The following is a 16,145-nucleotide window of genomic DNA, read 5'->3' as shown; positions in this document are numbered from 1 at the left end:
CTGGACTCCAGAACTTTTCTCTCCCCTCCCATTGGATAGAAGATACTAGAGTTTGAAAGCACATGCCACCAGCCTCAAAGCCAGTTTCTACATTATTGTAGGACTACTGAATGACCCCTTGTACAAAAAGGTGGACTTTACAATCTACCTCATCATGGCCTTGCACCTTATTGTCCTCCTGCACTGCATGTTCTCTGTAACTGTAACCTTATACACTATGATAACAGCAACAAGAACAATTCTTTAAAAATAGTCTAATGTGAAACAGCATTAATGCTGGAATCACAAAATAAAATGACCAGGGCCAAACACACGTTCCAATATCTAGGTACCTAATGTGGATCTGGTGTTTTGACTTGTTCTTCAGTTTTCAGATTGAAATGCTTGGACTGACAAAGGCATGGTGAAGGAAAGAAGACTTGGGTCAAAACAGCCTCCCAAGGGAGATCTTTTTTTCTTTTTCATTCCATTGTCACTTTCTGCAATAAAATGACATGGTAGCTTGTAAGATACTTTGTGTATTTAATGATGCAGAATCATTTGGTAATATTTATTTGGTTGTACAACTTAAGCCTAAGAACTCAGGGTCAATTGTTTCACAAAACTTTTAAATTGGTGAAATCAGTATTTCCAGTGATTACAATACATTTATTTGCCACTTTTTACCATAAAACATATTGTAAACTTCTTCATCACTTTTCTTCTTCAGGATTATGACAGGATTCACTTTCTAAGACCCACTTGCAATCTGAACAGTTTGTAATTCACAAATGTACAGAAACACACACAAAATGCTGAATGAACTCAACAGGCCAGGCAGCATCTATGGAAAGGAATAGAATCAATGTTTCGGGCCGAGATCCTTCATCCGGACCGGAAAGGAAGGGGAAGAAGCCAGAATAAGAAGCTGAGAGGAGGGGAAGGAATACAAACTAGAAGGTGATAGGTAAAGCCAGGTGAGGGGGAAGGTAGGTGAAGGGGGAGGAATATGAAGTGAGAAACTGGGAGGTGATAGGTGAAAAAGGTAAATGGCTGAAGAAGAATGAATTCAATAGGAGACGAGAGAGTACCATAGGAGAAAGGGAAGGAGAGAGAGAGGTGAAAGGAGAAGGAAAGTTCATTTTTTACACAATTTGATTTTCAGACATCATCAAATTGTTAAAGATGACTCTTGCCATTACTAACTGTAATGCCAAGATTGGTTGGTGTCAATTGTATAGTAACTGCAAACTTCACAGTGTTCAAAGAGCACAAACATGAGGAAATCTGCAGATGTTGGAATTTCAAGCAACACACATAAAAATTGCTGGTGAACTCAGCAGGCCAGGCAGCATCTATAAGAGGTACAGTCGACGTTTCAGGTCTCGAACCGAAACGTCGACTGTACCTCTTCCTATAGGTGCTGCCTGGCCTGCTGCATTCACCAGCAATTTTTAAGTGTTCAATGAGAGCTGGTTAGGTGAGATACTTCGTTGTGAAGCTCATAACACAACTTTCACCCAAATACTATACACTGGGCAACAATGATTTTGCTTCCTGAATACTTTTGGTGTGTCTAATGGATTTGGGGATACTGATCATGAAAATTGCCATGATATTTCCCTATCACACACCATTTTTTTTGAAATTGCCTATATTTGTTATTTCAGCTCATAATTCAGGTCAATTAAAATTTTGCCCACAATGTAAGCTGAAAAGTTTTCTATCTTGTCCAGGCATGCCTGGGCATGCTTAGGCAGGTGGATGCTGCATGGCAGGACAGATTTTAGAGAGGCTATAAATTTCCATGAAGGATTTTGATATTTGAGATAGATGTTTCCCAGAATAACTGATGCCAAGAATAAGGAAGGCATTTTTGTTGGTCCCCAAATCAAACAGGTCATCAATGACAGGCAATTTGAAGAACTTCGTGAGATCAGTGAAAGTCACATGGAAGGCAGTCAAGGATGCTGTTGAAAATTTTTTTGGCAACTACAGAGCAACAAACTACATGCAGCTGGTTGACAATATGTTTCAACATGCAATGCCATGATGTGCAACATGTCACAAAAGATTCATTTGCTGCATTCCCATTTAGACTTCTTCATTGCAAATCTTGGTGCTGTCGGTGACGAGCATGGTGAAAGGCTTCACCAGGACATTGCGGTTATGGAAGAATGGAATAAGGGCAACTGGAATCAATCAATGTTGGCTGATTGTTGTTGAACACTTAATTAAGAAGTCTCAGACACTGGGTACAAATGGAAATCAGCAACAAAATATTTTTAGCTTTGTTGAACTATTGCAAAGCATCAGCACTGTTAGGCAATTAAACACATTACATTCAATAAAAGTTAATTTCTTGTTTCTCAGAAATTCCTATGTGATACAAGTAGTCTGAAATTATATTGGTGTTCAGGTTCAAGTGGTCTATCAGAAACAAAAATAATTCTGAGGAAGCAACACTTTCAAAAAACTTTGTTGTCCAATAATATTGGACACTTAAATTTCATCATAGGTCCTTTCTACATCTGGAAACACTGTACTATTTACTCACAGACAACAGCTTTCAGCATCCAGCAAAACCCAGTCAATGTCTTACTTATATAATTAGAATGGCTTGGCCCATATACAGCAAGTCTCTTGATCTCCTTAAAATGCCAAAGTTCTTTTTAAACTTAAGTGGCATCAGCTGAGTCAGGTAACCTCTGTGATGAAAAACAACTGAGGTTAATCTTTCAGCTTAAACATTTCATCAGACCTGCAAAAATCTAAAGATTAAACAAGTTTTAAGACCAGAAGGAAAGGTCTGCAGAAGGAAGTGGGATGGGGGTGAGATAGATTCCATGTCAAAAAAGGCAGAGGTAGAATGGCCAACATTTTCAGTTTTTATTTTAGGTTTCTAGAATTTGGAATGAGTTGCCAGAGAAAGAAGCAGACTGGGTATAATTACAATATTCAAAAGATACTTAGACATGTGGATGGGTTGGAAAGGTTTAGAGCAGGGGCAGCCAACCTATGGTGCATATGCCAAAAGTGGTGCATTGGATGATTAGAAGTGGCACATTGCACCCCAGTGATAATAATAAAAAAGTAAACCTACTTATGCAAAAAGTATTAACCAAAAACTGATTTGTAGAAATAAAATCTATAACAGGAATTCAAGTAGCTTAGAGCTAGAAATGGGTTTTACTGAGAATAATGCTAAAATTTAGCAATTATTTTTAGCGATGTTAGTATTTTGTGCACATCTACTGGCGAATGTTATCTTCTTTCACATTAATCTGTTTTCAATTTTTAAAGATGTTCAATGAGTCAAACTAGGAAAGAAAGACTTTTGTTCTGCAGTTGTTCCATAACTGTTCAACACACGTTTGATACTTGTTTGATCCTGAGGCGCCAGGTGTCTGCACCAACAGTGCGTCGCGGGTTTTTGCCAGTCAGTTTACGATTGACACTCGTGCACTACGGAATTGTGCTTTGTTCGTCATTTGTGAACATTTGCAGTTTTGTACTTTTTCGAAAATTAAGCCTTGTTTTTACATTCAGTTACCCATCACGGTGCAAAAGAAAATGAGCAAAAGTAAAGCAGAAAGTGATAGTAAGCGTGAATTCAATGAACAGTGGGAAAATGAGTTCTTATTTATAAGAATCCGTCAGGAAAACCGTTGTGCATTGTTTGTGAAAACACTTTCTCACATAATAGAAGACATGATCTTAATAGACACTATAAAACACAACATCAGACTGAAGTAGAAGTGCTTGGGTTTGAGTTACGGAAAGAATATGTGATTAAGAAAAAGGAAGAAATCAAAAGAAGACAAAATATACTGGTTAAAAGTCTCATTAAGGTAAATAATGTTTATCTTGTTTTATATTAAATCAATATATCATGTAAAAATGCTAAACATGTCTATATTAACATATTTTTACAAGAATTGAATGGGGGTACAAGAGTAGTATGGCGCATCTGAACTCATGCGTGAAAAAATTGACGCATGGAATGTAAAAGGTTGGCCACCCCTGGTTTAGAGGGATATGGGCAAAAGGGACTAACCGAGGTAGGCAACTTGGTTGGCATGGATCAGATGGGCCAAAGGGTCTATTTCCACACTATAACTTTCTTACTCTGTGACACTTGCAGTATTTTTCTTCTGTAACTTCGATATTAAGTAGTGTTTTGCATTTTGTGCATTTCTTACAAGGTATGCCTCTCAAATTCTACAGACATATCAAAGTTTCTTTGTTTACAACCTTAACATAGGAAAACATGGAATAAGAAATAGGGAGAATTCTTGTGTGATGCCCGGTCCACACATAACACATGCAGTCTTCTTAACACCAGTCCTTAACTTATTAATTCCTTCAAGTGAAAGGAACATTTACTATGGAAAGCAAGGGAAGAGATTTCTGGATTTCTGGTGATGATCCTTGCATCCTCATTGGCCACATAAGTAGTTCCAGGAGATTGGAGGATGGCAAATGTTATTCCTTTGTTCAAGAAAGTTAATAATGATAATCCTGGGAATCATAGATTTACATCAGTGATAAATAAACTATTGGTGAGGATTCTTAGAGATGGGATTTACGCGCATTTGGAGAAGCATAGTCTGATTAGGGATAGTCAGCATACCTTTGTGAGGGTCAAGTTGTACCTCATGAGCTTAATTGAATTCTTCCAGGATGTGACAAAACATATTGATGAAGATAAAGCAATGGATGTGGTGAATTAGGATTTTAGTGAGATGTTTGATAAGATTCCCCATTGTAGGCTAATTCAGAATATCAGCAGGCATAGGATGCAGGTAATCTTGGCTGTGTGGATTCAGAATTGTCTTGCCCAGAGAAGGATGGTTGTAAATGGAGTGTATTCTGACTGGAGGTCAGTAACCAATAGTGTTCCACAGAGATAGGCTTTTTCCATTGAGAGTAGGGGAGATTCAAACAAGAGGACATGAGTTGAGAGTTAAGGGGCAAAAGTTTAGGGGTAACACGTGGGGGAACTTCTTTACTCAGAGAGTGGTAGTTGTGTGGAACGAGCTTCCGGTAGAAGTGGTAGAGGCAGGTTCGATGTTATCATTCAAAAAAAAATTGGACAGGTATATGGACAGGAAAGGAATGGAGGGTTATGGGCTGAGTGCAGGTCAGTGGGACTAGATGAGAGTAAGAGTTCAGCACGGACTAGAAGGGCCGAGATGGCCTGTTTCCGTGCTGTAATTGTGATATGGTTATACATAAACAAAAACTGACAAATAACTAATGCGTGAAAGCAGACCAACACTGCAAATAAAAATAACACTGAGAACATGAGCTGTAAAGAGTTCTTGAAAGTGAATCTGTAGGACATAGAAACAACTCAGAGTAGTGGTGATTAAAGTTAACCATGCCTGTTGGTTGTAGGGTAATAACTGTTCCTGAGCCTGATGTTGTAGGTCCTAAGGCTTTTGATAGCAGTGAGAAGAGGGCATGGCCTGGATGGTGATGGTCTTTAATGATGGATGCATGGATGCTGCTTTCCTGTGGCAGTGTTCCATTGAAACGTACTCAATGATGAAAAGGGCTTTACCCACTGACTCCCCTTTGCTTTATTTTACAACTAACCCATTATAGTGAGGAAACCAGCACACACAGGGGAAACCCACACAGTCACAGTGAGAGCCTGCAAGCCCCATCGATACAACACCAGAGTCCGTTATCAAACCAAAATTTCTCTCTAGCACCTGCTCCACCATGCCACTGTTGTGAAGGCTTTGCAACTTTTTAGATATTTATAGCAGATCTGCTTTTAGCTGTCAGTAACAAAGGAGGCTTCAAAATCAAGACTGACAGTCTGCACACCTCAGGGGATTTCCATTCTGCTGGTGACTTCCTCAATGTGACACCATAAAAAAGTCTGTAGAACAATTTGCATTAAGTTTAAATACAAAATGCTGCTTTTGTGCAGAAATATTGTTGACTTCAGATTTAGCTGGGATGAGTTCAGTTTAAGAATAGAATCAGAATTATTAGCATTGACTTATATGATGTGAAATTTGTTGATTTGTGGCAACAGTTCAGTATAAAGACATTAAATTACTGTAAATTACAAAATAAGTAAATAATAAATTAAAAACCGTTAAATAATGAATTAATAGTTCAATAACAAGGAAAAACAAAGTAGTGTTTATGGATGACATCTAATGGCAGGGGAAAAGAAGCTGGTTCTAAATGATTGAGTGTTGATCCTAATGTGTGAGGAAATTAGAGCATCCTGAGGAAAGCATTGTGTTGACAAAGAGATGTGTAAACTCCACACAGTAAGCACCGGAGGTCAGGATTGACCTTGAGTCACTGGAGCTATGAGGCAGTAGTTCCACCAGTTGTACCACTGTGCTGCAAGAGAAAATGGAAGGAAAACCCTTAACAACTTGAACTGCCAGTGTTGCCATCTTACGCACAAAGTACATAGATTTAAAGTAAAGGGTAGGAGGTTGAGAGGAGATCAGAGGAAAAACTTTTTATCCCCCTAAAGCATGTTTGGAATCTGGAACACACTCCCTGACCGAGTGGTGGAGAAAGATACTCTCACAATATTTAGGAAGAACTTAAATTCCTCTGTGTTGATGCTGTCCAAGTTGCATGCTATCTTGGACAACGTCTCCCATCCACTACATAATGTACTGGTTGGGCACAGGAGTACATTCAGCCAGAGACTCATTCCACCGAGATGCAACACTGAGCATCATAGGAAATCATTCTTGCCTGTGGCCATCAAACTTCACAACTCCTCCCTTGGAGGGTCAGACACCCTGAGCCAATAGGCTGGTCCTGGACCTATTTCCTGGCATAATTTGCATATTATTATTTAACTATTTATGGTTTTTATATTGCTATATATCTACACTCTGTTCTTGGTTGGTGCAACTGTAACGAAACCCAATTTCCTTCCGGATCAATAAAGTATGACTATGACTATGTTATCATTTCAGAGGACCTGTCCTTGGCCCAGCACGTAAGTACAATTACAAAGAAAGCACGGCAACACCTCTACTTCCTCAGAAGTTTGCGAAGATTCAGCATGACATCTAAAACTTTGACAAAATTCTGTAAATGTATGGTGGAGAGTATATTGACTGATTGCATCACAGCCGGGTATGGAAACACTAAAGTTCAAAGTACATTTATTAACAAAGTATAAAGAGTACGTCTTGGTATAATGTCCTTGAATGGAAAATCCTACAAGAAGTAGTGGATATGGCCCAGTACATCACAGGTAAAGCCTTCCCCACCACTGAGCACATCTACGTGGACCACTGTCGCAGGAAAGCAGTAGCCATCATCAAGAGCCCCCACCACCTAGGCCATGCTTTCTTCTCACTGCTGCTACGAGGAAGAAGGTACAGGAGCCTCAGGACCCACACCATCAAAGTTTAGGAATAGTTATTATCCCTCAACCATCAGGCTCTTGAATCGGTGGCGATAACTTCACTCAACTTCACTCGCCCCATCATTGAACTGTTCCCACAATCTATGGACTCATTTTCAAAGGCTCTTCATCCCATGTTCTGATATTTATTGCCTTTTTTTTCTTTTGTATTTGCACAGTTTATTGTCAGTCCTGTTGGGTATGGTCTTCCACTGGTTCTATTATGTTACTTGGATTTACTGTATATGCCCACAAGGAAATGAATTTCAATGTTGTATATGGTGACTTATACTTATACAAAGTATAAAGCGTACGTCTTGGTATAATGTCCTTGAATGGAAAATCCTACAAGAAGTAGTGGATAATAAATTTAATTTGAACTTTGGACAAGTACCTGAACCACCAATGCTGGTAGATGGAATAGGTAAAAATGGGTTCTTAATGGTTGACATAGACATGGTAGGTGCATGTGCTTGTTTCTGTATTGTGTGACTCTAAGCCTTGATGGATGTGGTAAAGTTGAAATCTTCCCATTCCTGAAATGTGCTGCTCTCACCAAAAACCAGTGCCTAACCTGCTGGGTATGTGCAGTATTCCAGATCTCCAGCATCTGTGGTATCTGAAATCAGTTCCTGGGTGAGCAAGCCAAAAGCCTGCTGGTCTTGATCCTGGAGGTTGACTCCCACTATGATAGCTGGGGGATTTAAACAAGTAATTTCCAAAGGGGTGCTAATTGGTAGATTAATTGGCAACTGTAAATTAACCCTGGCGTGGGTAGGTGACAGGGTATCAGTGGAAAGCTGATGGACATGTGAGAAAGAATACATTACAGTGGAATAATCTGGGAAGGGAGATAGTTGAGAATGCAAGAGAATGCAGATGCTGGAAACTTGAGCAGCAAACAAAATCCTGGAGAATTCAACAGGTCAGAAAGTATCTGTGGAGTGAAATAGACAGTCACCATTCTAAGTCGAGATCTTTAATCTCAACAGAGTGGTTGCCTAGTCTGTGCTTGGCCTCACTGACATAGAGGAGGACTCATCAAGACCAAGGAGAGCGGTGCATATGAATGCCTACCTCCCCTGGAAAGGAGCAGAGATCCTGGGAATCGGCAGAAATGCCTGCTTAAGGTTAAATCAGGTCAATCTTCATCTTTTTCTCTGGTGGAGCAAACCTGAATGTTCGACTGCCCCTCTCCTGCCCCTAATTATGGCAGTAAAAGTCAATATGGAGATAAAGAAGGCGTATGGCATGTTTGCCTTTTTTAGTTGAGGAACTGAATTCTAAAGCCAGGAGGTTATGTTACAGCTTCATAAACACTAGTTAGGCCACATCTGGGGTATCGCATTCGATTCTGGTCACTCCCAATTATAAGGACGATGTGGAAGCTTTGGAGAGGGTGCAGAAAAAGTTTCCTAGGACGCAGCCTAGATAAGAGGCTTACGTGTGCTATATCGAGACATTGTACAAACATGGCTTGTTTTCTCTGGAGCAGCAGAGACTGAGGGGAGACTGGCAGAAGTTTATAAAATTATCAGAGGTATACACAGACAGCTAGTAACTTTTCCCCAGGACCTAAATATCTAATATTAGAGGGCACAGGTTTAAGGTGAGGGGAGAAACTTCAAATGAGATGTGAGGGGCAAAGTTTATTAAACAGAGAATGGCGGTATCTGGAATTTGCTGCCAGGGTCATGGTGGAGGCAGATCTGATAGAGGCATTAAGAAGTTCTTAGAAAGGCACATAAATACGCAGAGAACAGAGGGATATGGACATTGAGTAGGCAGAAGGGATTAGTAACCAGCTTAATTTGTTTTGCACAACACTATGGGCTGAATGTCCTGTCCTGCGCTGCAATGTTCCACTTTGTCAATTTTTCTATTTTTCAATTTTTTCTATTTGTCAATAAAAGGTGTTAGCTCCCCATAACAAGGCTGCTAAACTTCCTTCAGGAACAGAAGTCCTTCCCAATTCCAGGCTCCACAGTGTGAACCGGCTTTAAACACCCTTCAGCCACTGAACTCAAAGTGAAGGTGGCCTATTAATTTTGCTCATATCTGCTTTTACTTTGCAAGAATAGAGAACAAAATTGCAATAGCGGTATCTCATATTTAAGCGGAGGTTTAACGGCGATTCTAGAACACGAGGAAGTGGTGTAAACCATTGTTAACCTCCGGTGGGAAGGTTGCTTGGAGAGGAAGCTTTACTGCTTGCTCAGTGAGCTGGCTGTTTGCAGCATTTACGGTAAGGTGGACCACTCGGTGGCTGTGGATCAGCTGATCTGTGCCTCCAACGTTGGCCCAGCTGATTTCACAATGGAAAACTGGCCATTTTAAATAAATTTGTATTATATCTTATTTTTTATTTTTTTCTGTATGTGTAGAGATACTTAAAAAGGACGTCTCCGGCTGCATTCGTGAGCTTGCAAACGTGAGGATGAGGCGCTGATGGAAGGGGTTGCGGCAGGGAGGGGGTATACCTGCTTCCTGAGACATGGGGATGTGTTACAGCTTGCGACCGCGGCTCTTCAGCGATCCCTCCAGCGGCGGCCCCGACACGGAGCTGCGCCCTGGAGCGGGGGCCGAGCAGCCACACCAGGGGGACACGGCAACCAGGCTACGGAGCGCCGACGGCCCCGGGCTGCAGCTCCGCCGCAGGGAGACGGACTGGCAGCCGCAGCAGAACGGCGCAGAGGGAGAGCGGGCGCCTCCGCCTCTGCAACTGGGCAGCAAAGGGCCGGACAGGGACAAGCACAAGGGCGACAAGCCCCGGCCGCAGGACGCAGAAGCAGACAGAGAGGCCAAGAAGGTCAGCAAATGCATCGACAAGATGTTAAAGCAACAGAAACGCGAGTACAAGCAGACCCACCGCCTGCTGCTCTTGGGTAAGGTCTCTGTAGCCACCTGCGTGGAAGGAAAGATGTGGGTTGGTTGGAACCCCATCTCTTCACAAAACCATACTCTCCTAAACATCAGTTCTAACATTTTGTGTAAAAGCACCTTCAAGCCTTTTTTTTGCTAAACCGACCAATTTCTAACCACTGTCTAGAATTTGGGTTTCCTTCCGTAAGGATCTGCTAACCGTTTTGGTCACGGCTTTGAAGGGGGTGCAGAGGAGGTTTACCGGGTTGCTGCCTGGATTAGAGGGTATTAGTTGTGAGGAGATGTTGGTCAAACCTCGACTGTTTTTTCTGGAGTATGGGATACTGAGGGGAGACTTGAATGAGGTTTGTAAAATTCAGAGGTGTTGACAGGTTAGATGATCAGTGTCTTTTTCCCAGTGTAGGAATGTCAAATATCAGAAGGCGTGGCTTTAGGCTGAGGGAAGGATGTTTAAAGATGTATGAGGTAAAGTTTTTTTTAAAACAGAGTGTGGTTGATGCTGGGAATGTGCTACCAGGTTTCTGGTGGTGGATGCAGATCCCATGGTGGTGTTTGAGGCATTTAGACAGGGTCATGAACATGCATGGAATGGAGGGATGGGGGTCAGATGCAGTTTAATTTGGCATCATGATTGGTACAGACATCTTGGGTTGAAGGGCCTGTAACCTCCTTTATTGTTTTATGCTCCATGCACTCGTATTCAGGCAAGGAACACCAGTCTGTACCTGGGGTAAAGAGATGGCCTCAAGAGGCAAGGTTAACCTACCTGGGCCTATGGTCTCTGAGGTTCAGGAGCTGGGGTTGGAGTTGATGAGGTAAAATGAGAGAATGTTTCCCATTCCTGGTGGAATATTGAAGAAGGGGATAATTTCAGAATAAGGGATCATCCATTAAAATAGAGGTGAAGGGGAATTTCATCGAGAGGATGGTGCTTCTGGAATTCTCTACACCAGAGTGTTGTAGTATTAGGTGTGAGATTCTCAGCATATGAGGAAGTCAAGGATTTGTGAGGATCAGGGTGGAAGATGGTGCCAAAGCAAAGATCAGATGAGCTGTGTTCTTACTGAATGGTTTAGGGGCTGTATGACCTACTTCTGCTCCTGTTTCCATGTTTGTCCCATTGAAGCTTCAGCACACTCCTAAGAATGTGTAATGGATTTCCATTTGAATCTTCAAATGCTGAGGCACTTTTCTGGAGAATATTTTGGGCACACATCCTGAGAAGTCAGATTGTGTATCTTAGAATTTAGCAAATCCTTGAGGTTTTGTCTTCATTCTGATTTCACTCATCTCTGTACTGATTATTTTTGGTTCCCTGTATATCATTAAATGATTTCATGCTCCATAGTTTATTGTGACAGACCTGTCCACATTTGAACTTTTGTTGCTTCTATAGGCTGTGCTGTTAGTTTGAACACATTGCTGCTCAATCGTAAAGCAGATGCATATCGTGTTTCTAATAGCCTGCATTTTTAAAAAATGCTTATGAAATTTGAAGTGAAACAGAATCCCATGTTATTCAAAGCTAAAGCAAAATGGGACAGGAGGAGGCAAGGGAATTACCTCATTTTTTTAATTCTTCCTAGATAGTGACACTGTAGTCTTTCTCCTTCAACAATTAGCCATTTAATTAACTCCAGTGCTATGGTGGCTCCCATTATTCTAGGTAATGCCTTCCAGCTGTTGATTTATTTTAAATAATTATTTCCTGAAGTGAGGTCTAAACTTGTTCGTCCCTTGAGTTAGGTGAACTGTAACACAGGTAATTAGAGAGGGGCCCAAGGAGAATTTCAAAAATATCATAGTCATGATAGTAATAGAAAAAATATAATAGAAGAAGCCATTTGATGCTCTACCAATTGCACAAGCTATTTAATTTAATCAGTGGCAGTGGAAAAGGCTGCAATAGTTTAGAAATGCGAAGTTATTGTTCCATATCTAAATAATAAAGGCTACCTACAATAATAACCTGATTTTCCTAATTAGAAACCACATTCAAAATTAGAACAAATTAAAACAGTATTCATTAATATATTACAGCAAGCGATCAAAATTTGTCTGATCCACTGTAAACTATTTTCAGGGCACAGACAAATCACTGGGATAAATGTAGCCAGAAAACTGTTGACACTGTATGACTGGAGAAATTCTTCATGAACCAAGTTTTGTTGTGACGGTACACTGAGTGTGTGAAGCAAGGCTCTGAAGGAATGGTGTGGAGGTGTTTTATCAAGTGCGCCATGCCTGGATGAGTAATGGAGGGAGAAATGACCCACTGTCCCGAGTGTACAGAAGTGACCTGGATTCCCTATTGCACATGGTGGATAAATGATCAAATGGCTGAAGTCAGATTTGGAGAAGAAAGCCAAATGTTTTGCATGATGTCAGTGACATTAGTGTGGATTGAAAAAAAAATTTACATTTGTATAGTATTTTGCACAACCACAGCCAAAGTCTCGGGTAGAATGCAGTCACTGTTGTGCATCGTAATGTGCCAAAGGAGAACTTTGACACCTGGTAGTTTTAGTTACCCTCTTGCTTATGATGAAAACATTACTGTCAGTAGTAAGTGGGAGGAGAACAGGTTGTAGATTGTTCGAGTTAAGGTCTGCAACCTTGTCATCAGTGAACAACTGTCCTGAATGTTCCCACTGTCCTGGCATTCAGTCCTTTCAGGAAGGATGTTATCGGTTTCCTGCAGCCTTGGTTTGGAGAAAGAGCTTCCTGATTTCATTTCTAAATGGCCTGCTTCTGGTTTGGATATTACACCCTCCTATTTTTGAATGTTAAGGCAAAAGAATTAATTCTCCATTATCATTTTGTGGAATCTGGATATAGGTTGCATCTCAACTGTTAAACTTGGGAGGCAATATTAGTTTTGGCATGATTTAGTCCTTCAGTATCTGATTTGGTCATGGGTGTATCCTCACTCCAAGCCAGTGTATTCTCCTTGGACTTTGTTTGTGATGTCATTTTATTTTCTTTATGATAAAGACCAACTTCTTGTTAGATCTTTGATCACTGTTTGCATCTTGGAGCTTATGTCCGCTTGGGACAAATCCCTGTCCTAAACCAGAACAACCTTTTTCTCACTATTGAATCACACATCCTAATGTTGTGTTGGATCCATCGCTTGCTTTACTGCTTGTTAAACTGCCTGTAGTCTCTGCTGACAGCTACACAACATGCTATAACTCCTAACTTGGCAGTTCCGCAAACTTGGACATAGAGCTCTTCATTCCTTCAGCTGGCCTGGATGAAAAGTAGAGGCTTCAGAAGTTGAGAGTGAGGCAGACCAGAGGGTCTGATACAAAATACACAGTTCTGGAAGTACTCAGCAGACCATGTCACTGGTGAAGAAAGAAACCGTTCACACCACTCTTTGCAGTGCTGCCAGCCCTGAGCATTTGCAGTATTTTGTTTCATTTGTCCGAGCACTTATCCTTGGGGGAACACCACTTTCCACACACCTTGCCAAATTGGGTGGCAAAATTTTGTCCTTACTGTTTATTTGCAACCTTCCCAAAAGTCTTGACTTGTATCGCATGTTATCTTAATTCAATCCACATCAATTTTTGTGAATAATCCCTGTTGGAAATTTTATCAGATTTCCTAAAATTGCAATGTAATTAGTCAGCACTTTTGGTGAGGCCCAAAAGTGGGCTTAAAGAAGGCTGGCCTACTTATCTGGAGTTATCCTTTGAAATCCCACCACAGAGGAAGGGGAATATAAATTGTAATAACGAAGGCTGGTCTCAAGAAGATGGACTACAAAACTACAGGATTGTTTTTATTTTTTCAAAATCCGTTATTGAATTCCTCAGAGAAAGAAATGCAGCGTTCTAGGCCAGTTTGGCCTATGTATGACTCCAGATCCATGGTACTGTAGTTGTCTACTGAAATGAACCAGCACGTCACTTTTAAGAGCCCCTTTGATAAGCAAATGAATATACAGCCAATCAAAGCTCAAAATAAACTTATGTATGTGTCACCATATACTGCCCTGAGATTCACTTTCATGCAGACGTTCACAGTTGACCAAAGAAATCCAAGAGAATCAATGAAAAACTACATGCAAACTAAGACTGACAAACAACCACTGTACAAAAGTAGACAATCTGTGCAAAAGCAAAGATAAGACATAATAATAAATTAATGCAGAGAACATGAGTTGTAGAGTCCTTGAAAGTCCATAGGCTGTGGAATCAGTTCATGAATTGAGGTGAGTAAATGGAGGGATATGGACCACCTGAAGAGGCAAAGGAGGTTGGGTGAGTAATTATTTTGGTACAACATCATTGACAGATGAGCTTATTCTGTGCTGTATTAGTTGCTCAGTTCAGAGGTAGTCATATTAGTAAATTGGTTCATCATTTCCACGTTTATTTTGCCTGCCATCCATACAGATTATTTTGTCACCTCAGCACATTGAGGTAATACACAGGAAAAGCAATAACAGAACGTGGAATATGAGAAAATGCAGTGCAGGCAGACGATAAGTTGCAAGGCTATAGTGCGATGGGCTTTTGATCTCAGAATCTATCTTAATGTGCAAGAGGGCCAGTTAATAGTCTTGTAATAGCAGAATAAAAGCTGTCCTTGAGCCTGGCTATACATGCTTTCAGGCTTCTGTACCTTCTGCCTGTTGGGAGGGGTGAGAAGAGCGAATATCCGAGTGGGTGGGACCTTTGATTATGCTGGCTGCTTTACCAAGGCAGCGAGAAGTGTAGACAGAGTCCCTGGAAGGGAGGTACGATCGCATGATGTGCTGAGCTGTGTCCATAAACCCTCTGCAGTCTCAGCTAGAGCAGTTGCCATACCAAACCATGATGTTGCTACGATTTTAAGAATTGTTAAGTGTCCACCGGGTCATACTAAATTTCTTTTGCCTCCTGGAAAAACTTGAGACACTAGTGTACTTTCTAGGCCATGGTGCCCACATGGTTTGTCCAGGACAGGCCATTGGTGATGTTCAAATAGATAGGGATGGGTACTAACTGTCGGGCCATGCCAGTGATGCCACTAAATGTGCATGTATGAAGAAAATTAGTTTCCCTTCTTTTATCTAACATGTTGGTAATTTCATCCAAAAAAGTAGACTGTAGACAAACTCTACCTCTCCTTCACCAATCCTCTCTGACTGTCCTTCATAAGTAGACATTTGCCTTAATGTTCATTTACTCTCTGACAGACTTTAGTAATTTGCTCAGAACTGGCCTTGAATGTGAAGGTTTCTATGATGTTATTGTGTTGCTTATGGTATTTATTGCCACTAGGTTCTGAGAGACATAGTATGGGAGAGTGACCTGGCTTGTTAGTTATCTGAGGAATGATTTAATAAAGACATATTTAGCTTCTGAACAATTTGTGTAATATGCACATTTAAAATAGAGCAAATAAACCCAGAATAACTCTTGCAGACCACCGGAGGTACAGTCAGGAGAGCAAGTTAAAGGTATGTTCAAACATAATCTGAGAAATGAAAGCAAGAGCAACATGCACAAAGTGCTGGAGCAGGTCAGACAGCATTGATGGAGGGGAGAGAATGCTGGATGCTTTGGACCAAGAGCCTTCCTCAAGAATGGGGGGGGGGGGGGTAAAAAGGGCAGTAGCCAGAATAAGAGGTTGGGAGAAGCACAAGCTGGTGAGTGAACCTGTATCCAGGTGAGGGCTAGAAGTAGGAAGGTGATATCTGTACCTGCCTGTGCTTTCCCTTCCTTCTTATCAATCCCTGACACCTGTCCCACTGTTCATTATGGTTGATCCTGATCCTCCTCCTGTCTCCAAAACCTTGCCAAATCCAGCCTTGAATATACTCCATGCTGGTCCATCCCCATTCCTCTCTTGGTCGGTTACAGCCTTCTGAACAAACATTATA

The 16,145-nt window shown here is 41.1% G+C and overlaps 1 protein-coding gene across 2 annotated transcripts in view; it reads left to right on the top strand.

The window, feature by feature from the left end:
* Positions 1-9,649: 9,649 nt before the first annotated feature.
* LOC140198013 (guanine nucleotide-binding protein G(s) subunit alpha-like) overlaps positions 9,650-16,145 on the top strand; it is a 385,133-nt gene continuing 378,637 nt past the window's right edge. Inside the window, exon 1 of one of the 2 annotated variants that reach the window (XM_072258809.1) lies at positions 9,650-10,269. In XM_072258809.1, the coding sequence (XP_072114910.1) occupies positions 9,879-10,269 (391 nt within the window). In that variant the 5' untranslated portion in view covers positions 9,650-9,878. The remainder of the gene's footprint in view (positions 10,270-16,145) is intronic. The other variant, XM_072258820.1, reaches the window with a different exon arrangement.

This window comes from Mobula birostris, chromosome 1 (genome assembly GCF_030028105.1).
Source record: "Mobula birostris isolate sMobBir1 chromosome 1, sMobBir1.hap1, whole genome shotgun sequence".
NCBI lineage: Eukaryota > Metazoa > Chordata > Chondrichthyes > Myliobatiformes > Myliobatidae > Mobula > Mobula birostris.
The sequence above is the reverse complement of the archived record's forward strand: the minus strand, read 5'-3'. Positions and strand labels throughout refer to the sequence as shown.